This window comes from Glycine max, chromosome 20, assembly GCF_000004515.6.
Source record: "Glycine max cultivar Williams 82 chromosome 20, Glycine_max_v4.0, whole genome shotgun sequence".
Lineage (NCBI taxonomy): Eukaryota > Viridiplantae > Streptophyta > Magnoliopsida > Fabales > Fabaceae > Glycine > Glycine max.
Window position 1 is genome coordinate 47,462,082 of NC_038256.2, and position 23,685 is coordinate 47,485,766.

At 35.6% G+C, this 23,685-nt stretch overlaps 1 protein-coding gene across 2 annotated transcripts in view; it reads left to right on the top strand.

Annotated features, from left to right (window-relative positions):
- LOC100811473 (callose synthase 9) overlaps positions 1 to 23,685 on the top strand; it is a 58,612-nt gene that overhangs the window by 28,258 nt on the left and 6,669 nt on the right. For both annotated transcript variants that reach the window (XM_006606522.4, XM_003556514.4), the window contains exons 15-47: positions 531 to 653; positions 1,356 to 1,458; positions 1,555 to 1,678; positions 1,810 to 1,999; positions 2,131 to 2,183; positions 2,427 to 2,487; positions 2,624 to 2,705; positions 2,793 to 2,842; positions 3,536 to 3,622; positions 3,714 to 3,799; positions 3,995 to 4,019; positions 4,218 to 4,312; positions 4,412 to 4,493; positions 10,655 to 10,815; positions 10,925 to 11,045; positions 11,297 to 11,394; positions 11,512 to 11,602; positions 11,682 to 11,842; positions 11,913 to 12,022; positions 12,356 to 12,490; positions 15,007 to 15,075; positions 15,152 to 15,329; positions 15,437 to 15,551; positions 17,650 to 17,769; positions 18,037 to 18,152; positions 18,244 to 18,327; positions 18,402 to 18,514; positions 20,324 to 20,376; positions 20,438 to 20,614; positions 21,594 to 21,641; positions 22,059 to 22,217; positions 22,716 to 22,829; positions 22,904 to 22,992. In XM_006606522.4, coding sequence (XP_006606585.1) covers positions 531 to 653; positions 1,356 to 1,458; positions 1,555 to 1,678; positions 1,810 to 1,999; positions 2,131 to 2,183; positions 2,427 to 2,487; positions 2,624 to 2,705; positions 2,793 to 2,842; positions 3,536 to 3,622; positions 3,714 to 3,799; positions 3,995 to 4,019; positions 4,218 to 4,312; positions 4,412 to 4,493; positions 10,655 to 10,815; positions 10,925 to 11,045; positions 11,297 to 11,394; positions 11,512 to 11,602; positions 11,682 to 11,842; positions 11,913 to 12,022; positions 12,356 to 12,490; positions 15,007 to 15,075; positions 15,152 to 15,329; positions 15,437 to 15,551; positions 17,650 to 17,769; positions 18,037 to 18,152; positions 18,244 to 18,327; positions 18,402 to 18,514; positions 20,324 to 20,376; positions 20,438 to 20,614; positions 21,594 to 21,641; positions 22,059 to 22,217; positions 22,716 to 22,829; positions 22,904 to 22,992 — 3,473 coding nt within the window. The remainder of the gene's footprint in view (positions 1 to 530; positions 654 to 1,355; positions 1,459 to 1,554; positions 1,679 to 1,809; positions 2,000 to 2,130; positions 2,184 to 2,426; positions 2,488 to 2,623; positions 2,706 to 2,792; positions 2,843 to 3,535; positions 3,623 to 3,713; positions 3,800 to 3,994; positions 4,020 to 4,217; positions 4,313 to 4,411; positions 4,494 to 10,654; positions 10,816 to 10,924; positions 11,046 to 11,296; positions 11,395 to 11,511; positions 11,603 to 11,681; positions 11,843 to 11,912; positions 12,023 to 12,355; positions 12,491 to 15,006; positions 15,076 to 15,151; positions 15,330 to 15,436; positions 15,552 to 17,649; positions 17,770 to 18,036; positions 18,153 to 18,243; positions 18,328 to 18,401; positions 18,515 to 20,323; positions 20,377 to 20,437; positions 20,615 to 21,593; positions 21,642 to 22,058; positions 22,218 to 22,715; positions 22,830 to 22,903; positions 22,993 to 23,685) is intronic.

Below are 23,685 nucleotides of genomic sequence, written 5' to 3' on the forward strand. Positions count from 1 at the left end.
AAAGGGACCTTGAAATCCCTTTCCCAACCCCTCAACCAAGTCCACATAAGGAAAAGAATTCTATCTGCCAGCTTAGTGATATCAAAGGGTTGATTATGAAATATCATCTCATTTCTGAGCTTCCAGATTGAATTTGTAACTGCTATCCACCACATCTTCCATCTTCTGTTAGCCCCCCTTGATCCTGCTAAAGGGTAATGCTGGAGGAAGTTACCCATGGGTCTGCAATGGATGACCCTGTCTTCCTGCACAGTATTCTACTGTTAGCCCAATACGAGAGGTTTGGAAGGGATGTAATACCGAAATTGGTGCACATTGCACAATAGCAATGAATTGTTGATTTCTAGGGATTGGGTTATGATTTTGAAAGAACTGATATTTCATTATTTGGTTGGAAAAACATGTATGATAAAGAATATTGGATTGGCTCTGAAGATAACTTAAATGTATGACAGTATGAGTATCCATATATGATATTTTCTTTGGTCGATGTCCTTGGCTACTTATTTATTCTTTGTTGTACAATGCAGAGAATGCTTATATCTGGCAGCAGTAGGCATCAGGGGAAAACATCTTTTGTGGAGCATCGAACTTTTTTTCATCTTTATCATAGCTTCCACCGATTGTGGATATTTCTATTCATGATGTTTCAGGTTTGTACATTCATTTACTTAGTCATGAACTTTTGCCAAATGCTTGCTGTTCTCATCTGCTGTTTTTAGAATTGAACTTTTGTTTTTCCTCTTCAGACTTTCAAGTTATTATTAGAGTATATGTTCGAATTCTTTGTATTAGGGTCTACTGTCTTACATTAGCCCTGCAGTAGGCAGTCATTTGTACTGTAACAAGTTAGTTACTAGTCTAGTCAGTGCTGAGTCAGCACCTACCTCAAGGACTCTTTTCAGAGGTCTATAAATATCTGTATGTAACAGATTTAGAGAGAAGAGAGGAGTAAGAGAATTGTATTGAGGAATTCAACCCAACTAAAAACAGTTTACAACTCTGTTTATATAACAGTTGCAGTTATGTAACTGTCAACAAACTAAGTTAGCTAGTGACAGCTGTAACACAGCTGTCCTAACTAATAACTAACTACCCGCAGTCTAACTACTAACAATGGTCAGACTTACTGAGTTAGCTAAAAAAGAAAATACAGTGTCGAGTGAGTATACTCCAATAGTATGAACCCCCTATCTCATTAATGAAAATAATATTATTAGATTCATTTTTTAGTTTCTGTTTATCTTCCAACTCAAAGTCTTTTAGTTATGTTTCTTAAGTGGCCTTCAGTTTCATGGTTCATGTGTTACTTATTTTTGTCTCATAATGATTTTCTTTTTATTGTCAATTTTCAGGGTCTAACCATCCTTGCATTCAATGATGGAAAGTTTAATGCCAAGACTTTGCGAGAAATTCTTAGTCTTGGACCTACATTTGTTGTGATGAAACTTTTTGAGAGTGTGTATTCTTACCATTTGTTTATATTTTCACATTTTCATCATATATTTTCTTGTCACCATTTGGTTATATTTTCACATTTTTCATTTCTTTTAGGTGTTCTGGACATTTTCATGATGTATGGTGCATATTCAACAACAAGACGCTTAGCTGTCTCTCGAATTTTTTTACGTTTTCTTTGGTTTAGCCTTGCTTCAGTTTTCATAACTTTCCTTTATGTGTATGTATGCCTTCAGTTATAATAATTTTGTTCTTATGTTCTCACATATTCATCCTTTTATCTATTTGTTTTGATTTTTTTTATTCGTGTGAAGTGATTTTACATTTCCAGATGTTTGTGCATGACTGCAGAAAAGCACTCCAGGAAGAGAGTAAAAGTAATGGAAACTCGGTTGTCTTCAGATTGTATGTGATTGTCATAGGGATTTATGCTGGTGTCCAATTTTTCATTAGTTTCCTCATGCGGATACCGGCATGTCATCGTCTAACAAATCAATGTGGTCGTTGGCCTTTAGTTCACTTTGTGAAGTGGCTGCGCCAGGTTTATATTTCTTCAGTTGCATTAGTTGTTGCTAATTACATTAGTTCTTTTAATCTTGTTTGTTCAATATACTGTGGTATTATGCTGACTGATGGTTTTGGCTTTATTGTTTTTTCTGTTGACTGATGAAGGAACGGCATTATGTTGGACGGGGAATGTATGAAAGGAGTTCAGATTTCATAAAGTATGCACTAGATTTTGTCTTTTTTTATTTATTTTTTAAATTTCTAATACATGTTGTAGGAAAATCAAGATTCTTGCTTCCCCACTCTAGAGATTTATTGTTTCTGTTGACCGATGAAGGAACGATGTTATGTTGATGTATTTATTCTTTTTAAATATTGTGTGTGCTCCGAAATTAATTTTACATGCAAGCTGAAGTTGTGCATTGTTGCACTTTAGTTTGATACCTTGCCCCTTTTCTCAGGTATATGCTGTTTTGGCTTGTTATTTTGAGTGGAAAATTTGCATTTGCTTACTTTCTTCAGGTTAGTGATACATTGCCCTTGGATTTGTAGATACACATTTGGAATTATACATAATTTTTTCGAGTGTGTGAAGGTACATATAATGGTGAGTTTATATGCATGTATGTTTGATTGGCTTCTTTTTCTCGGTTTGTAGATCAGGCCTCTGGTGAAACCAACAAAGGCTATTATAATAGCGGATAACATAAATTACTCTTGGCATGATTTTGTCTCTAAAAGTAAGCACTGGTGTGCCTGGCTGTGGTTATGTCTTTGCTGTTTTCTCTTTGATATTAGTAGTCATTAGAGTGCCTTTATTTTTGCAGATAATCATAATGCTTTGACAGTTGTTAGCGTGTGGGCTCCTGTGGTTGCTGTAAGTATAGTTTCATTGTTTGTTTACCTCCTTCCCCCTTCTTCAAATATGTTAATCATAAAAGGAGGATATATAGGACCTGGGTAGCCTATAGCTTACAATGTGAGCAGCTTATGGTTAGCTAATTCGACTGATCAAATTCATATTAGGAAACCATATGTCTGCTGAACTCCAAAAAATTTGTAATCTTAGTACCCCTGGTACTTGCTTATATATACTAATTTATCTTTGCTGATAACAAAAATAAATAAAAGGAGGATATATTGTTCCTTTTTAATCTGTTTTTCTCAATGGGGAAGAATGTCTGACAAGAGGTCCTTAAAGTTTGGTGTATAGTAGCAGGGTTTTTAATATAGTCTGTTATGTAGTTTCATAGCTTGTTTGGATTTAGCTTTATTTGCATTCAATATAAGTTTTTCAGAAAAAATCTCTTGTTTGAGCAGTTTAAAAATGACATCTTCAGGAGTTTGAAAATGTTATATAGCTGTTGTAATTTGAAATATTATATCTTCAGGAGTTGCTGAACTTAGTACTGAGGGTTGTATTTCACTGGTTTAGTAGTTAATAAATAGTATAGAAGCTTTTAGGTGATGGGAAAACCTTCAATTTAACTGTTATGTAAAATTGCTTCCCCACTCCCATTTTTGAGTGTTTTGATGGCTGTTTCCAATTTCTTAATTCCCATTCTTTCAGATTTATCTTCTAGATATTTATGTGTTTTACACACTTGTATCGGCTGTCTACGGATTCTTACTGGGGGCAAGAGATCGACTGGGAGAGGTAAGTACCTTTTTGATAATATGCTGTGTTATTTTTATTATCTTTTACCTGTATCGGCTTAACTTTTTTTGTGGTTGTATGTGGTCACCAGATTAGGTCATTGGAAGCACTGCACAAACTTTTTGAGCAGTTTCCTGGAGCTTTTATGGACACACTTCATGTTCCTCTACCCAACAGGTGCTGCTTGTGAAATGTGCTTTTTCCTGTTTTATGATCTTCATTTTGTATTTGGAAGATAGTTGTATATGTGTGTGTCCTATCTCTGTTGTAGCTCTCTGAGAATATATCCTCTCTTCTTTCAGATTTTCCCTTTAAATAGTACTGTTTTTTGTATAAGCTTATATAGTTTTTCTCAATATTTTATATTTTCAGGAGTTCCCATCAGTCTTCTGTTCAGGTCAGCCTTTTGCTATAGATAAAGGAAGACATAATTTGGTCTAAATTCATGTTTATTTGCTTGATACCTGTGTACTAACACAAAATAAGGAACTTTTTTATGTTGATGGGAAGGTTACAATACACTGGTCTCATGTTTGCTGAACATTTGTTTTGAACTTGAGTAAATATTACTTATTCAATTACTCTTCATCCAAAGGTTGTGGAGAATAGCAAGGCTGATGCTGCTCGGTTTGCCCCCTTTTGGAATGAGATCATAAGAAATCTAAGGGAGGAGGATTATGTTACCAACTTGTTAGTCATGGAAGCTGCTATACATTTTCTTGGCTTTATTTATCTTTCTTCTTTCCTTCTTACTTAATACCTGAATGGTCATGTTTTCCTTGCTCACAGCGAAATGGAGTTGCTTTTAATGCCTAGGAATTCTGGGGATCTTCCTCTGGTTCAATGGCCACTTTTTCTACTTGCAAGCAAGGTATTTCAGTTATTATAATCATTGTCAAGTTGTGATTAAAGGTCTTTTTTTGAGTGTTTAATCAAATGCACTGTAATTCAAATTTTATGTTTATGCTAGAATGTTTGGTCCTAGTGTATATCTGAATATCTTTATTTGCATGATTTCTAAGTAGTAGTTTCTATATTTTATAATATTTCTTTATGATTAATACTATTAGTCTAGTACTATCACTAATGGGGTTTAATGTTCTGTCTTTTTTGTGTTTCGTCATAATATACCACAGCAATTTGGTATCCTCTTATTCTGAGTCTCTTTTCTCCTTTCTTACCTAAACACTAATCATTTTCTAGTTGTTTCAGTACTCAATTTTAATAACTTGATATGGATACCGTTCAGTATACTTAAATGCTTGCTGCTACAATTTCTTATTGTATCTTTATAAGTGACAAACATTTAAAAAATTTTGGTTTCTAGAAAACTCAATCTTCCTAAAATTTGACTCAAAATGAGGGATGCCACCTTATAAGCAAATCAAATTAAATATCTTCGCCGTTGTCGTCACCTCAAAAAAGTTTGTGAAAATAGGTGGATTTCCTCATTTGGGTCCATACAGAACCCTAATTGATGTGGGCTTTATCTGGATGATGCACAAGTAGAATCCTTACTCTTCTCTAGCCACAATTTGTGCCTTCCCAGATTTGTATTGATGACATGAATTGACGTTTTTGAGAATATAATAATTAAACTGTACAATATGACTAAAAAACCTTACATTTCTGATAACCTTGGTTCAAATTTCTAGATTTTATGCTGCTCTGTTTGCTTTATTTGCAAACTGTTGAATAAACTGAGAGAGAGAGAAGGAAGAGAAAACTTGTTGAACAGAAAGACTGATTTTGTTGATTATCAAAGTTAACTACAGAAGGTTACAAAAGAGAATTGTAACAGAATTGTAACTAACTAACAAAACCTAACCAACTCTAATTGATTCTAACTAACAAAGCTAACAACACTTACAATTAGTTTACAAAACTATTTTCACAGTCGACTGACAGCATATACTCTAATACCCCCCTCAAACTCAAGGGGAAGAGTTTTCAGGATAAACACTCTTCACATTGAGTCTGCCTTGAAGAACTTCAAATCGTGATGCAGAAAGAGGCTTGGTGAGAATATCATCCCACTGATCTATAGTTGGAACATGGACAATAGTAAGTTGCTTGGCCAGAATCTTCTCTCTTACAAATAAGACATCAATTTCCATGTGTTTGGTACGGTTGTGAAAAACTGGATTGTGTGCAATAGAAACTGCACTCTGATTATCACAAAAAATAATTGGAGTGGTGAATGAAACTTGCAATTCTGTTAGCAGAGTATGAATCCAAGTTAATTCAGTGGGAGTCTGAGCTATACTACGATACTCAGCTTCTGTACTAGACCTGGTAGTAACTTTCTGCTTTTGAGACCACCAAGAGATTAAGTTTGGACCAAGAAAAATAGCAGCCCTTGAGGTAGAGCACCTGTCATCCACATCTGATGCCCAGTTAGCATCATAGAAAGCTTGAATAACTAAGGGCATTGTAACAGATGTAGGTTGAAGAAGCAAACCATGAAACAAAGTGCCCTTCAAATACCTTAATATCCTTTTTACCACTGTCCAGTGAGAATCCAAATGAGCAACCATAAATTGGCAAACTTTGTTGACGGCAAAACTAATCTCAGGTCTAGTAAGGGTAGCATATTGTAATGCACCAACTATAGACCTGTATAAGGTTGAATCATGAAAGACATCAACACCATGTCTAGACAACTTGTAGTTGGATACCATTGGAGAAGAAATAGAGTGAGCTTCAGCCATGTTAGTCTTGTGAAGTAAATCTCTAATGTATTTGGTCTGAGTCATAAGGACAGAATTGTTGGGTAGATACTTGATTTCCAGACCCAGGAAATAATCTAGATGACCAAGCTGCTTGAGTGAAAAAGCAGTGTTTAACTTGTATGTAAGCTGTTGTATCAGTGTAGTTGAAGTGTTGAACTACCTGTTAGAATGATATCATCTACATAGACCAGGAGATAAACAACAGGCATCTGTTGGCGAAAAATGAATAAAGATGAATCACTTTTGCTCCCAATAAAACCAAACTGCAGTAAAGTAGATTATAGCCTGTCAAACCACTGCCTTGGATCCTGTTTTAAGCCTTAAATGGCTTTGTTGAGTTTGCAGACCAATGACTTATTTGTAACTTCAAAACCAGGAGGCTGTGTCATGAAAATAGTTTCCTCAAGTGACCCATTCAGAAAAGCATTATTTACATCAATTTGAAATAATTTCCACCCATGAGACAAAGCTAGAGTAAGGATGATCCGAATAGTAACAGGTTTGATCACAGGAGAAAAGGTTTCATGAAAATTAAAACCATGCACTTGATGAAATCCCTTGGCTACCAATTGAGATTTGAACCTGTTAATGGAACCATCAACATTTTCCTTTACCCTGAAAACCCATTTACAGCCAATAGCTTGCCTATTTGGAGGTAATGATACCAAGTCCCAAGTTCTGTTCTTTAGCAAGGCATCATACTCTTGTTGCATAGAAGGGAGCCAATCTGCATTGGCCAAAGCTTGTTTTACAGTTTTAGGCTCAGAATGAGTAAGAAACAAAGAAGGACGTAACCTAGGGTTGTGAATATCATACTTAGACCTTGTTTGCATAGGATTAGTATTGACTGGTACAGAAATAGATTCTGAAGAGGATGAGCAAGGGTAGTAGACTCTGAATTGACAGGCTGAACAGAGGAAGATACAGTGGAAGCAGAATTTTGAGGTACAAACACAATGTTGCTAGGAGATTGAGTTTATAAAGGAGAAAACCCAGGAGGAACAAGGGGAACAGAAGCTGTATCAGACACTTGAGACGTTTGTAGATTGGAAGAGACAGAGGGTGGAGAAAGATTTGGAGTGAGACTAAAGTAGGAATCAAGGTTAGTGACTGAACTAGTATAAATGGGAAACAGATCATAATAGGGAAACCTCAATTCATTGAACAAAACATCTTTAGAAATGTACACTCTACCAGAAGAAGATAAGCATTTGTAACCCTTGTGGGAAGAGGAATACCCTAGGAATAAACATTCTTGAGAACGAAAGTTCACTTTACGTGCGTGATATGGTCTCAATAAAGGAAAACACCCAAAAGTTTTAAGAAAAGGGAGTGGCAAATTTTAGAGAAGTAGTGGGAAGCCTGTTAATGAGATAAACAAATGTAGTAAAAGCATTATCCAAAAATTGCAAAGGTAAAGATGCAGCAATGTGAGACCCAAATCAATTATATGTCTATGCTTTCTCTCAAGCACACCATTTTGATGATGAGTGTGAGGATAAGTAAGTCTGTGAGAAATGCCAAAAGAGGCTAGAAGTGTAGAAAATGGTCTGTATTCACCTCCCCAATCAGTTTGGACACTTTTAATTTTGAGGTTAAGCTATTGTTCAACCATGGACTTGGAAGTTTGAAAAACAGACATGGTTTCAGATTTGGACTTTATAAGATATATCCAAGTATACCTAGAGAAAGCATCAATAAAAGAGACATAATATTTATAACTAGAATATGAGATAATATGAGAAGGTCCCCTCAAATTTGTAAAAATGAGCTCTAAAGGAGAATAAACAGAAGTAGAAACATGAAAAGGTAATATATGAGATTTACCCATACAACAAGAAGCACTAAACCTGTGGAATTTTTATTTGATGAAGGAATATTACAATGAGTGAGAACAAGTTTCATTACATGATCATTAGGATGCCCTAACCTAGCATGCCAGAGATTAGCAATGCTGAGAGAAGAAGAAACAAAATTAGACATTACAGTAGAACTATTATTATTAATAGCGAGAGTTGAACTAGGAGAGTCTCCAATCACATGAAAACTAGCTCCAGAATTTGGAATCCAGGTGGTATCAGCTTGCCCATTCCTTTGAGAGGTTAAACTAGTGAGCATGGCATTGGGTTGACTATGATTTGGACCAGGATTCTTAGAATTTGGATTAACCCAGGTGTTTGAGGTTCTGACTGAACCAGTAGAGTATTGGATAGGCTGTAATGTAGTGGGATCAAAGAAAGCTAAAGACTTATTAGGATGGAAGGTCACATCAGACTGAAAATGACAAACATTAGCCGTGTGCCCAAATTTAAGACAAATTTAACATTGATAATTTACAAATCGTCCACCACCATGACCTCGGCCGGAGCCACCACCACCACGGCGCGTGCCACAGTTCGAAAAGGCACTACGACCGCTATTACGACCATACACACCGCGAGAACCACCAGAATCACCAGTTTTATAGGCATTTGGATACTAACAGCCTTGCATGTAGTTTATCGAAGCAGAGTTAATCACCTGTGCTTCTTTGTTGTAGCACATGAGTCGAGTTTCATGTTCGTAGAGCAACGCTTCAATCTCTGTGATGGACGGAGTTTGCTTTTTGCTTTTGATAACAGAAACCACTGACGCGTAATCCGACGACAGTCCTTCAAGCAGCGCGTCAACATATTCCTCGTGACGAACAGGAACACCAACACCAACAAGTTCATCCACACACCCTTTGATTTTTCGCAAGTACTCCTCAATTGTTTTGGCGTCAAGAGTAATTGCTCCCATGGCAGTGCGGAACTGTCATGCTTGAGTTTTCGTGTGAAGGCTAAAATGCTCATGAATTTTATCCCAAACCTGATAGGAATGATCTGAACCTAGAACACACGACAATACTGATTTAGAAATAGTTGATTGCAGCCATACCAAGAGTGTTTAATCTTGGACCTCCCAAGCTTCATAATCAGGGTTGATACGATCAACAACACGATCATCCTCTATGAGATAACAAGGAGGAATAATTGGATTAACCATGAAATGTTGCAATCTGTGTGACTTAATAACCGGTTCAACGTGTTGACGCTAGTGAAGATAGTTGGAATCATCAAGTTTTTCAGCCACAGAGTTGGAAATGATTGAAGAATTGAATTGGAAGGAGCGAAAGCCATGAACACAAAACACTGAACCTTGCGAAGGAACTAGGAATTCAAAAAAATTACTCTAGATACCATGTTGAATAAATTGAGAGAGAGAGAGAAGGAAGAGAAAACTTGTTGAATAGAAAGGCTGATTTTATTGATTATCAAAGTTAATTACAGAAGGTTACAAAAGAGTTATATATAGACCTCTGTTCTGTTATTGTAACAGATTGTAACTAACTAACAAAATTGTAACTAACTAGCAGAACCTGACCAACATGGTAGGACCTTTTTTGCAACACCCAAGGCAAAATTTCATGCATCACTCGTTCTGCAATACACATCTTGGTATAAAGTCACAGAGATGGTTAATTTGGTGGGTGGCACTAACTTGGAGTATATGGAACCATAGAAACAAAATCATATTTTCAAACAATTGCCCCAACACCAGTAAGATACTGGATGATGCCATTTTCTTTTGCTGAAGCTAGTTGAGGAACCTGGAAAAAGGATTCGACAATCCTTTTCATCAATGGTCAAGCCATATCAGAGAAGGGTTTTGTAATTAGTGGAAAATAGCTCCATAGATAGGGATCACCGATATATACTTAGAGTTTTGGTTCTTTAATCCATCATGATTAGTTTGTATTAGGGAACCAAACCTCCACATAGGAGACTTTATTGGTGATTGTAAAAATCATAGTACGACTTGTACTAAAAGTTATCTAATATATAATATTATTTTTGCGGATAAAAAAAAAAAAACACAACCTGACCAACTATAACTGATTCTAACCAACTCTAAGATAGGTGCTGTTAGCAAAAGCTAACAGCCCTTACAATTAGTTTACAGAATTGTTTTCATAGTTGACTGACAGCATACTCTAATACAAACTGAGGCTTGTCCAACTAGGCTTGTCCAACTAGAAAAAAAATGCTTCCATCTAATGATATTGAAAAAATGTACATATGTAAATTTTAGTCGTTGGTTATATATAGGGAAGTGTACAATGTTTTGTGAACTGTAACACAAACAGGTACTACATCTTATCACAGGTTGCTTTGCATATGTATTTATGTTATGTTGGTTTCTCTCATTTACTGACTTTTTGCTCTTATGTTTTCTTTTGTTAAGATTCATTGATTTGTTCTTTTGCATGATTGTGTAGATATTTTTGGCTAGGGATATTGCTGTTGAGAGTAAAGATACTCAAGATGAGCTTTGGGATAGGATTTCCCGAGATGATTATATGATGTATGCTGTTCAGGAGTGTTACTATACTATTAAATTCATTTTGACAGAGATATTAGATGATGTGGGAAGGAAGTGGTAAGTATAAATTGTAACTGTTTATTGTATCGAGCTGTGTTTCCTCTATATTATAAACCTAATTTATGATATTTGATATGTTTGTTTGCAATTGTTGCCATTTTACCAGGGTTGAAAGGATATATGATGATATTAATGCTAGTATCACAAAGAGGAGTATTGATGGGGACTTCAAACTAAGTAAATTGGCTGTTGTGATATCAAGAGTAACTGCATTGATGGGAATCCTGGTTTGTATTTAATCTTTCAACTTATACTTCCTGGTTTGTATTTAATCTTGTGATATCAAGAGTAGGTGTCACAAAATAATGCTCTTGAATTATTTTATGAAAGTCTGCTTGTCTGTTTCTATTCAGTATAGTTCTGGTTTGGCATATTCTTCCTTTTTTTTTCCGTGTATTCTTTTCATATATTGTTTTTGCGAATATTTGTAAAATGGGACCTATGGTCTGAACTTATTCTTTATATTGACATCTTGCAGAAAGAGACTGAAACACCTGAACTGGAAAGGGGTGCAGTTAGGGCTGTGCAGGATCTGTATGACGTTATGCGACATGATGTCCTTAGCATAAATCTGAGGTTTGTCACAGTTGCTGTTGTCTCTATAATTTGATTTTTAAATATAGTCTTCCTGGTTGCCTGCATCAGGAATTTCATCCCTTTGGATTAATCTTGAATTTTGTTTTTAAAATTTAGGGAGAATTATGACACGTGGAGTTTACTGAGCAAAGCTAGGGATGAAGGGCATTTGTTTGAAAAGTTAAAATGGCCCAAGAATACAGATTTAGTATGCTCTAATCATAATTGTCTATATTTTTTTTTCAAATAACTTGTCTATGAACTTTTTAACCATTGATTGCATGCAGAAAATGCAAGTCAAAAGATTGTATTCACTGCTGACTATCAAAGAGTCTGCCTCAAGCATTCCTAAAAACCTTGAGGCCAGGCGACGGCTGCAGTTTTTCACAAATTCACTTTTTATGAAGATGCCTCGTGCAAAGCCAGTTCGGGAGATGTTATCCTTTAGGTAAATCTCTTCTCTTGGAAGAAATTATTACCCTTAGTGTTTTCATGCTTATCTTTTTTTTTTTGTGCAGTGTTTTCACTCCTTATTATTCTGAGATTGTGCTATATAGCATGGCTGAACTCCTAAAGAAAAATGAAGATGGCATTTCAATTTTGTTCTACCTTCAGAAGATATATCCAGGTAGTTTTTACTTCATTTTGCTTCTATCAGAATATCAAAGTATAACGGATGGCCTGCTTGATTTAATGTCGATCAATTGAAACTGATCAGGTTGGTTCTATTTCAGCCTGATCCAGTTATTTACTTTTGGCTTGATATTCAGATCAACTTGCTTATTTTTAGTCTGAAAATAATTTGGTTAAATTAATTTGTTTATCCCTATAATTTTTGGGAATGTTCACGAGTTCATATTATTTTTATTCTGAGCATTTATAGGGCTTAGCCTGATTTCAGCAGTTTTTCTGAGCTCTTAGTTGTTATCCAGTAATTGATATTTTTTGTAATTCACTGCAGATGAGTGGAAAAACTTTCTTGCCCGAATTGGCCGTGATGAAAACACACTTGAGAGTGAACTTTATGATAATCCTGGTGATATTCTTGAACTGCGATTTTGGGCTTCATATCGGGGGCAAACATTGGCTAGGACAGGTGATGTTCATCAATAGTTTTACTAATGGACTTGATTTTCTTCTTATGTGTTCTTTGTTACTTGTCCAAGCGTGGTTATCGGTGATGATTTAATATATATTTTAATATTATGTAATATGTTACATAGAATCCTAAATATCAAAAGTTAGGTAAAATTTCAAATTAGCACAGAATGATCATATTATATACAGTGGATGCCTGGTTGGTAAAATATTATTGGGAAATGTTGAATTGATGTATAAATTATGTAAATCTTATTAGTAAAAATAAATATTCATTAATATTAGTATAATACAATTTAGAATGTAATATTCCAAAGAATTTGCGTGATAAATAATGGGTGATATTTAGCGATGGCAAAAGCCATGGACAAAAAGCAAGGATAACAACTTAAAACCCAAATTCATGTCCCAATGACATAACTTATGCATTTGGGTAAGATTAAGCCTTAGCTGACCATATCTAACCATGACAGCCTTTGATGATTTGTACCTAGTCCTGGAAATTAATTACCAGTTTGATAAGTTGGCTCCAATTGACCAATGGACTGATTCCGATTTCCAGGGGGTGGATCGGCTGGTCCATGGTGTGGCTCATTGTCTCTTATCTATGTTCAATCACTTTTTCCCATAATTTCATAGTGTAGTTCATATTTTTTTCCCTTTGTAGTTTACACTTAACACAATTTTATACATTTCCCTTGTTGTTGAATGTAGGTACCAAGTGTTGCTCTGCTTAGATACATTTTCTCACATCACAAAATCTTATTAAATAGCTTAGTGATCCAAGCGATACCTTGTTGTCCTACACATTTCAAAATTTCAGTAGGATACATCCATCCTCTTTTTTTTTTAATCAGCAAAAGTAATATTGTATTATATATAAATCAGTACAAGTTGTACTGTGAAAATTACACTTGGGTGCCAAATTGAGCAGAAATATGGTGCCCTAATACAAGTTATACAGCATGAATTAAGAAACCATAATTCTGACAGTAAACCTGGCCCACTGTTACCGACACTTATATAATTATCCCTCCCTAATCACAAAAAGCCTCCCTCATATTACTGGACCATTGATGAAGAGGTGTATTGAAACCTTTATCCAAAGTTTTTAGCCATGTCCAGCATAGGAAGATAGCATCCTCCAACAGCTTACTCGCATTAAAAGTTTCATCTGTAAAAACAATCCTATTTCGATGCTGCCAAATGCTCCATGTCAAAGAGACCCACCAGCACTGCCAGTTCTGACCTCTGATGCCATTATCCCTCCCTAACACATGCTGGAGGAAGTGCTGTCTCGGGTTTTGTGGGAATACTCGTGAAATATTTGTCCATGATAATGATTCCCACCAAAGTGGTAAAATTTTGTTACAGCTAAAAAAAAGGCGTGCTGCATCCTCTTCTTGATTTGTGCAGAATGGACAGGTTGGATCATTTATTTCCACATTTCTCCTACGCAAATTTACTTTAGTTGGCAGTCTATCCCTGATTAGTCTCCACACGAAGAAAGAAGCTTTACTAGGGGCCTTTACCTTCCATAACACATTAAAAGCACCATCCTGATTTTCATCAGTGTGGTCTTTCATCAGCATCTTGTATGCATTCCCCACTGTGTATAACTCGAATTGTACAATAGTATGCCAATTTTGTTTGTTTGCTTAGGTTTCTATGCCCTCCATATTGTAAGTCAATTCTTGTCCATGATTGAAAAGATTTAAAAAAAATTTCTCCCATCTCTCTTTGATATCTCAATCTCTCCTTAATCCTTAATATCTTGCTCTAGATCTCATGTTTTCGTTTCTCTTATTTTGGCAAGCTTATACAGCTACATTCTCCATTATTTGTCCCAAGATCATTGTAAAAAACTTTAAAAGCCCTTTAGGTTTGGAAAATGAACTATGCTGAAATTTACATGATTATGAAGAGTGGGGATTTCAAGGACTGAATCAATTGGTCATAGGGGCTCAAATACCTAGTTTAGTTTGAGATTGAGCTGCTTCCATTGTTAGGAAATATCAAAGGTTGCTCAATAGAGTTTAATGGCACTGCGTTTTCTGGCTTCATTGTATATGAGTATCCCACAGTTGTCATGGTTATAGCAAGCATGATGAATAAGAACTGAGAAATTAGTCCAAACAGATTATGTCCTTAAAATGAAATATTTTATTTTAGTGGTGTTGATGGAGAGGATTGCTACTTATTGTTAGCTAGGTAGGAAACATAGACAAGACACATGCTAATATCCAATTGTTGGAATGATAATATTGAACATGACAAAAAAGCCCTCTGAAAGTTTCACTTGAAAGTAAAGGAACTTTTGTATTTCAGTATATTTTTAATATAAGCACCAATCACAATTTTGTTGGCTAAAATGACTAACCCTATTAAGGGAAATAACAAAAAAAGGAAATGGATACATAATGAGATATTTGTCTAAATCTTATAATATCAAAGAAGATATCTACTGCAAAATATTTACTACATTTGCTGTTCTTTGTTGTCTGAAATGCACAGTTCGGGGGATGATGTATTATAGGAAAGCTCTTATGCTTCAGACCTATTTGGAGAGGACAACTGCTGGAGGTAAGGACAAAGAACTCCATGGTTTTCCTTATGTTAGTATGTTACTATGTTTGTAATTTTTTCCCCTGTAATATAGATTTGGAGGCTGCAATAGGTTGTGATGAAGTAACTAATACGCATGGCTTTGAATTATCCCCTGAGGCACGTGCCCAGGCAGATCTTAAGTTCACTTATGTTGTGACATGTCAAATTTATGGTAAGCAGAAAGAAGAGCAAAAGCCTGAGGCTGCTGATATTGCTTTACTTATGCAAAGGTGGGTTCACTTATGTTTTTTCTCTTTGCTAATTGATTTTCTTGGTTATTGAATGCTTAAGTTTATAGTTGCATCCTTTTGTTTTTCCCGATTATTTATGATTTTAGAAATGAAGCTCTTCGGGTCGCTTTCATTGATGTTGTTGAAACTTTAAAAGAGGGAAAAGTGAACACAGAATACTACTCAAAGCTTGTGAAAGCTGATATCAATGGGAAAGACAAGGTGCTATTCTTCTACACTTTTTGTATATACAGAAGCATTTTCTACTTTTTGTATGTATACTTTAGTTATGATTCAGGACATAGGGTTCTTCTTAAGTCTGGTTGAAAAACTTAGCTGTTAATGTTTTTTTTTTGGTCGGCCAAAATAATATATTTTAAATATAATCAGTACCAGTGGTACTATCATTACAAATATTTAGACTACCAGCCACATGGTTCCAACATCAGACTAAGATCAGTCCCAAAGGGAACCAATAGCTGGGTACAAAATCTGTTAACAGTCCATTTCCTATGAATTCTACCCCGCTGTATTTACAAAAACTGATGAAATGTTAGTCGACCAATAGCTGTAGGGAAGTGCTTCAAAGCTCCTCATCCATGTCCAGAGTGTAAAAATAGCATCCTCCATCACCTTGTTGCCGTCAAAAGTCTCATTTGAAAAGATAATTTTATTCCTGTTTCCACACTGCCCATGTGAGGGCCAACCACCAGCATTGCCATCTGTTGTCTCGAATCCGATTAGGCAAACAAATGACATGTTGGGAGAAATGCTGCCTAGGATTCTGCAGGAAAGCTCCTTGGATGTTCACCCACGACATAGATTCCCACCATAAAGGGAGAATCTTGTCGCATAGAAAAAATAGGTGTGCTTCGTTTTCCTCATAAATCCCACAAAATGGGCATGATGTGTCATTGATCATCAGCTGTCTCCTTCTCAAGTTAGCCTTTGTTTGCAATCTTTCTTTCAATAATCTCCATGCAAAAACTGCTATTTTAGGTGGGATCCGCAGCTTCCATAAATCCTGAAACACCTTCACGTCAACTCCCTCCATATCATCTCGTCTCAGCATATCATAAGCACTTTTGACTGAATATTGTCCACTTTGTTCTGGTTTCCATATCCACCTGTCCTTTGTTTGAGGTTGAATACAGCTGGTAGCTATATCGTTTAGGAAACAAACAGCCGACTCAAGCTCACGGTCGAATAAGTGTCTTCTCCACTCAAAGTTCCATTGCCACCCATTGTTCTCCTGTGCTCCCATCTCCTGAATAAACTGATTCTGTTGGCATGAAATTAGATACAACCCAGGGTATTTTGCTAGTAAAGGTGTGTCATCATGAAGCCACTTGTCCTCCCAAAACTTAATTTTATCTCCACGCCCCGTCTTCCATGCTATCCCACCCTGTAAATCAGCCTCAAACTATGGATGGTGAAGAGCTAATCTGAGATCTATCCACCATAGAGAAGCCTTGTTATCACTTGTTGCATCATCCAGGCCTCTCCAACCTGCATACTTTGAATTCAAGATCCTTGCCCACAGCTCTCCACTGTTATGGAATAAGTTCCACTTCCATTTAGCTAACAGTGCAATATTAAATGTGTTGATGTCCTTGATTCCCAATCCTCCTTTGGCTTTTGGAAGGCAGACCGATTCCCATTTGACCCAAGCGATCTTGTGTTGATCCACACCTCCACCCCAAAGAAACCTTCTTTGTATGCGAACCAACTTATCCACCACCCTTCTAGGAGCCCTGAAAAAAGACAAAAAGTAAATTGGAACAGATGTTAGGGTTGACTGAATAAGAGTGACTCTCCCCCCCAAAGATATGTGTCTCTGTTTCCATTTTGCTAATTTCCTCTCACATTTATGAATGACTGGATCCCACAACTGACACTTCCTTGGGTTTGCCCCTATAGGTATCCCCAAATAGACAAAAGGAATGGTCAACAAGCTACAATTCAAGTAATTTGCTGCATTGTGCTTCCACAAATCTGGCATTCCAATAGCTCCAAAACTGCTCTTCGCAAAATTTATTTTAAGCCCGGATACCAATTCAAATGCTCTCAGAATGACTTTAATTACCCTGATATTTTCCATAGATGCCTCCCCAAAGAATATAGTATCATTCGCATACTGTAGAATGGTAATGTGTTGTAACAGATTCTAATAACTGAATTATCTACAATAGGAATAAAATAACTATTTGTTACTTTTACTTTTGCTAGCTTTTGTTATTGAATTAGATTGCCATAATTGCTTAGGTTGCTTTCTTTTACTTTTGCTACCTCCCTTTATTGAAGTTTTTTGTTGTCGCAGGAGATATACTCAGTAAAATTACCTGGAAATCCCAAATTGGGAGAAGGGAAGCCCGAGAATCAAAATCATGCAATTATATTTACGCGTGGAAATGCAGTCCAAACAATTGACATGAATCAGGTGAAGTTTTTGACTAATTTCATCATAATAGATTGTGTAAGGACCCATGCTGTATTCTCCTGTTGTGCCCCCTCCTATTTTGTTAGCCATTCTGTCTTATGTGATGCATTATATATTTATATGTTATCTTCATGGCTTTGATCCACTTCATTATATATATATATATATATATACTTTGTAGGAAATTTACTATTTTATGATTTTTTGATAATGTATAAGTTCTATGCTGTTGCTTTATGTTTTAATGCCTAGTAGAATTTCTTATAGGATAACTATTTTGAGGAGGCTTTGAAGATGAGGAACCTTCTTGAAGAATTTCATTCAGATCATGGGCTTCGTCCTCCTACTATACTTGGTGTTAGAGAACATGTCTTCACTGGCAGGTATGTGCTGCTTACATCCTTTGATAGTGTCCTTTTCGGACTTGGTTTTGCTGCATTTGTGGCTGTGTAAAGTCTCTGTTACTGTGTGCAGTGTCTCATCTTTAGCATCATTTATGTCCAATCAAGAAACTAGTTTTGTGACTTTGGGGCAGCGAGTTTTAGCAAATCCATTGAAGTAAGCCCATTTTAAATTAAATAATGATTTCTCGTCAAGATTCAAACTAAGTATGACAATGATGCTCTATTCAGGGTCCGCATGCACTATGGGCATCCTGATGTTTTTGATAGAATATTCCACATAACCCGTGGTGGTATCAGCAAGGCTTCCCGTGTTATCAACATTAGTGAAGATATCTATTCAGGTATGGCTGTTGCTTTTGCTGCATAGTTATTTTGCTGTTCTGGTGCAGGGGGGCAAAATGCTGCAAATTCGCAATCAAGTAATTTAGCTACCAATCCTACCATTTAACTGTTTTAAAAACCTCTTGCTATAGTATTATTTTATAAACATTTCAGACCATAATTATTATATTTCAGTTACATTTATTCTAGCGAACATATTTGATGATTATAGGCATGTTCCGACACCAAATAAAATGCAGTAGTTTAAATACATTGCTGGTAGTGATGTATTTTATTTATTAGGCAGAATATAAGGGGGTGTTTGGTTTGGCTGTTTTTTGATTTCATTTTCACTGGAAATAGACAATGGTGATGGAAATGCGTTTAGTTGGATTCTTGAAAACATTTTCAGTGAAAATATTTTCTCAAACGAACCAAAAACTGGAAACAATAAAATCTCGTTTTCAGTTGAAACCAGGAACCTCATTTTGGGTAAAATGAAAACGCGGTGGCAAGGAATGTAATTTTAAGCAAATCTAAAAATACATTTCCTTTTGAAAACACATTTTCAGTGTTTTTATTTCTTGAAAACAGAAAACAAGAAATCAAACCAAACATGTTTTCATAATTCTAATTTTTTGAAAATGAAAACATTTTTCAGAAAATGAAAATAGGAAATGAAAATAGAAAATGAAAATGCAAATCAAACACACCTTAAGGTTTTCAGCTGAAGCATTTTCAAAAAAGATGGAATGGGTTATTGGTATTAGTGCTCTTTTTCATGTCCTCTCCCTTCCATTGGTTGAACATTTGTTGCATCTTGGATTTTCACTAATGGGGTTGTCAAGATTTTAATTATTTTACCCACCTCTCTTGGTGATCAGCTCTGTTGGAAATCCCACATCAATTAGTGATATGACCAAATTTATAAGAGTATACTTACTCAATAGGAGTGTTTATCTTTTTTCTTGTATTACTGATGTTATTAGTCTTAGCTTCTAACTGTTAGTTGTATCTAGACAACTAGAGTTTCACAGCTGTACTCTCAACTAACTTCAGTTAGTTGACAGTTAGGATCTAGTGTATATTCCTACATGTATTCTGTTCATAGTGGGTTGAATTCATTTTATCCTCAACATAGTTTAGCAATAATGAGGGCGAGCCCTGGTGCAGCGGTAAAGTTGTGCCTTGGTGACTTGTTGGTCATGGGTTCGAATCCGGAAACAGCCTATTTGCATATGCAAGGGTAAGGCTGCGTACAACATCCCTCCCCCATACCTTCGCATAGTGAAGAGCCTCTGGGCAATGGGGTACGAAGTTTTTTATAGTTTAGCAATAATATCTTCTCTCTAAAACTCTTATAAACTAAAAGTATGTAAGTGGGGAACAACCCTCACTTTACAAGTTGGTTTTGTAGGGTTGAGTTAGAGACAAACTCAAATTTAAGAAGCTCTTCTAAGTAGCTTAGTTATTGTCTTTAGCTGAGTTTGATAGATCTTAGGAAGTTGTGATATTTTAATTGTTCTCTGAAAATATTAGTATTTATTAGGTATTTTTGTAATATTATTATTATTATTATAAATAGATCAATCTGCTTAGTGGTAATCAAACTCAGGAAAAAATTGTTTCTCTCTTCTCACAACTTATTTACTCATTTATGTTATGTAATACAGTTTTCTTTGTAGTAGTGATGTCAGGATTTGGGTCAAGACAGACACCTGATGAGCTTTGGCTTAAGCTCTTATTTTATTGCTGTTTGAAATTGTGTTTTCTTTTTGCCTCGCTTTTCCCTCTTCTGCTCTTTTTTTTATATTCTTGTTAATTCACAGGATTCAATTCAACCTTACGTCAAGGAAATATTACACATCATGAATATATTCAGGTGAGACTTGTTGTTTAATGATGCCTCTACAACAAATCCTTTTCTAATATTAAATTTACAGGTTGGAAAGGGAAGAGATGTTGGGCTCAATCAGATTGCACTATTTGAAGGAAAAGTTTCTGGTGGTAACGGTGAACAAGTTCTCAGTCGTGATGTATACAGACTTGGGCAGCTTTTTGATTTCTTCCGGATGCTGTCTTTTTATTTTACAACAGTTGGGTACTACTTTTGTACCATGGTATGCCAATTATGCGTCATTTATTTTTGTTTATTGAATGAATAAGTATGTTAGTGCACCTAGACTGCAACACAACACAACAGACAATGGGACCCTTTTACACTCTTTTTGCACTCAAACCTTCTGCTGGAGCATAGTCATTCATCTTGCCTACCTTGTTACTGATGAAATCAGTCATCCCTGTCCTTAGAGCCTCCATAAACAAATCTCACAATGTGATGGGGCGATTGCCAGTTGGATGAAATGTAGAAAACTTCAGTTATCTTTGAATTAACACAGTGCCTATCAACAAAAGTAGAAAATCTACCTAGAATTGATACTCTATAGTGGTGAATTTTGGGCAATGAAGTGGCAACATTTGCCAAAAAAAATACAAGGGTAGCAAAAATTATAATGTTGAGATGGAGTAGCTTATTGAGAAGAAGATGACAGGAGCTTGTTTGAGGTTGTTTTGTATGAAGAAAAACGACACTTGCTCTTTTTGAGCAAAATGAAGCAAATGAATGATATTTTAGTTTAAGAGCTTAAAGAAGGATTTTCTGTAACTGTGTTTTGTATCACACATATAGTTCTTTATTTATAGAGAAACAGATTACAATATAGGGAAACATAATGACAAGTAATGAGTATAATCCCTAATTATCAGCTGCAAATATTCCCTTTACAAATCATATCTTTAACAAGTCTAGAGGAAGACCTACGGAAACATAAAAATGACCTTAACTTACATGGTTTTATTGATTGAGCAAGAAGTCTTTGTGGTAATGGTTGTTTTGTGAAGAAGCAATAGCAGCTTGAAACTGGTTTTGTTTACAATTCAGAATGAGAGGAAGAAGCAAGCCATGCATTACATTAACACTGACATTGTAACACATCTCATGGAAATTTCCCTCAGTACAATTTTAGAATCATCAGCATACATATATTTATATCTAAGCTTTTGTTCATCTGAGGATTTTTTGTCCTTTTCATCCTGCAGCTAACAGTGCTGACTGTATATGCCTTTCTATATGGGAAAGCATATTTGGTAAGTTGGATTTTGTTAAACTTTTATGGTTGTTTATCTGCTTTATTCAAGATTATCTTTCCCTTTTGTTCAAAATTTCATAGTTTTATAGTGGCAAATGTTTATTATTCACGCCAGATTCAAGTCTATGGTTAGTCTTGAGTTGGACATGGTTTAATTTCACTTTTTTTCACATTTTAGGTGGGGTTGTTTTGTCATTTTATGGAATTTTTCCTTATTTTGATTTGTAACAATCTCTCAGTTTACAAGTTTTATTTAGCAATTTATGTTTACATGTTATTGGCAATAGACAAAGGTTGTGTATAGAAGTTATCAATACAAGGACACTGCTAGTATAGTACTATAGTTATGTACATTCATTACTTACTACTGAACTTATTTCTATACTTATGAACACAAATGCAATATGTTTTCCAGGCACTGTCTGGTGTTGGTGAAATCCTTGAAGAAAGGGCCAGGATAAATAAGAACACTGCACTGAGTGCTGCTTTGAATACACAATTTCTCTTTCAAATTGGTATCTTCACTGCTGTGCCAATGATCTTGGGCTTCATTCTTGAGCAAGGTTTCTTGAAGGTAAGTGTGTGTCCTTTTCTTTATCTTAATAGATATGACCAAAGAAATCCAGTTGAACAAGTTAGCTTATATTAGCAATGGTGAGACAAGTTGTATCCAGCCAATTCTGTTATTCTTACAAAGAATTAACATGTCATGATTGTTTCCCTAGGCATGATTAAAGAACCAAATGCTTTTGTTTTTCAATCCCCACTATACTTTTTGCCCTCAAGTATTCTTGGCTATATTGGCCATTTTTTCATACTGTTACTATTTGTATTAAATAAAAAAGGCCTTGGGAACCTGCGTCAAGTGTACATCCTGATTACATCATCTTTTATTTGGCTACTATCCTACATCTTTTAGGCATTTGATTATTATTTCAGTTAATGAATTGGTATTTTCTTCATCTCTGTTGAATCTGTCTTGATTTTATATATTCAATGCCCTGCAAGCAAAAATATTGATGTTTTTCCTAATATGTTTTTATTGTTTGTTTTTTCAAATATTGCTCTGTAGGCCATTGTCAGTTTTGTCACAATGCAATTCCAGCTTTGCACTGTCTTTTTCACATTTTCCTTGGGTACAAGAACACATTATTTTGGTCGGACAATTCTTCATGGTGGTGCAAGGGTTTGTCTGCCTACTCTATGCTGTCTCTTTCTGTACTTGTCTTCTGAAATGTTAATCTGTTTATTTGTCAACAGTATCAAGCAACTGGCCGCGGGTTTGTTGTTCGCCATATCAAATTTTCAGAGAACTACAGACTCTACTCTCGTAGTCATTTTGTTAAAGGGTGAGACGTGCTGTTTTTCTAAGTAGACAATACATGATAATATCTGGTGTGCTTATTGTGCGACATTAAGTTTCCAAAATTTCAAATTATGTACATGTTGAAATTCAGGGAAACTTAGAAAAAGAAGAAAAGAGAGATGAGATTTTTATTGGCCAACCTTAACAGTAGTTTACAACTGATTATTTATAGGCTCAGCTGTCATCGTGACAGCTGGCATAACTTCCTAACCGCCTAAGCTACCCAAGGGTTCAGTTGAATAATGCTAATTCATTCCCTTTCTAGCATTCTTTGCTTATCTCATCAGTTTCCCAACACTGATAAGAAATTTCAAGCAGCATAAAATTTCAAAGTATGAAATCAACATTTTTTTTTTACTCTAAGTGTCCATCTTTACTACAGTATAACTTCAAATTTCTTATTATGATACATTTCTTGAATATGATTATTTAGAACAGTTGTATTAACAGGAAACGATACTTCTTCTTCTTCTTCGTACCCCATTGCCCGGAGGCTCTTCGCTATGCGAAGGTATGGGGGAGGGATATTGTACGCAGCCTTACGATATATTTGAGAATTCTAATTGGATTGTTAGGTTGAAGATTTAGTGTGGGAATGATGTTTCATTGAGAGGGGATAACATGTTGCCTTTGCTCTTTTGATAATATGGTAAAGGTTTAGGGAGTGGAGGTTGTC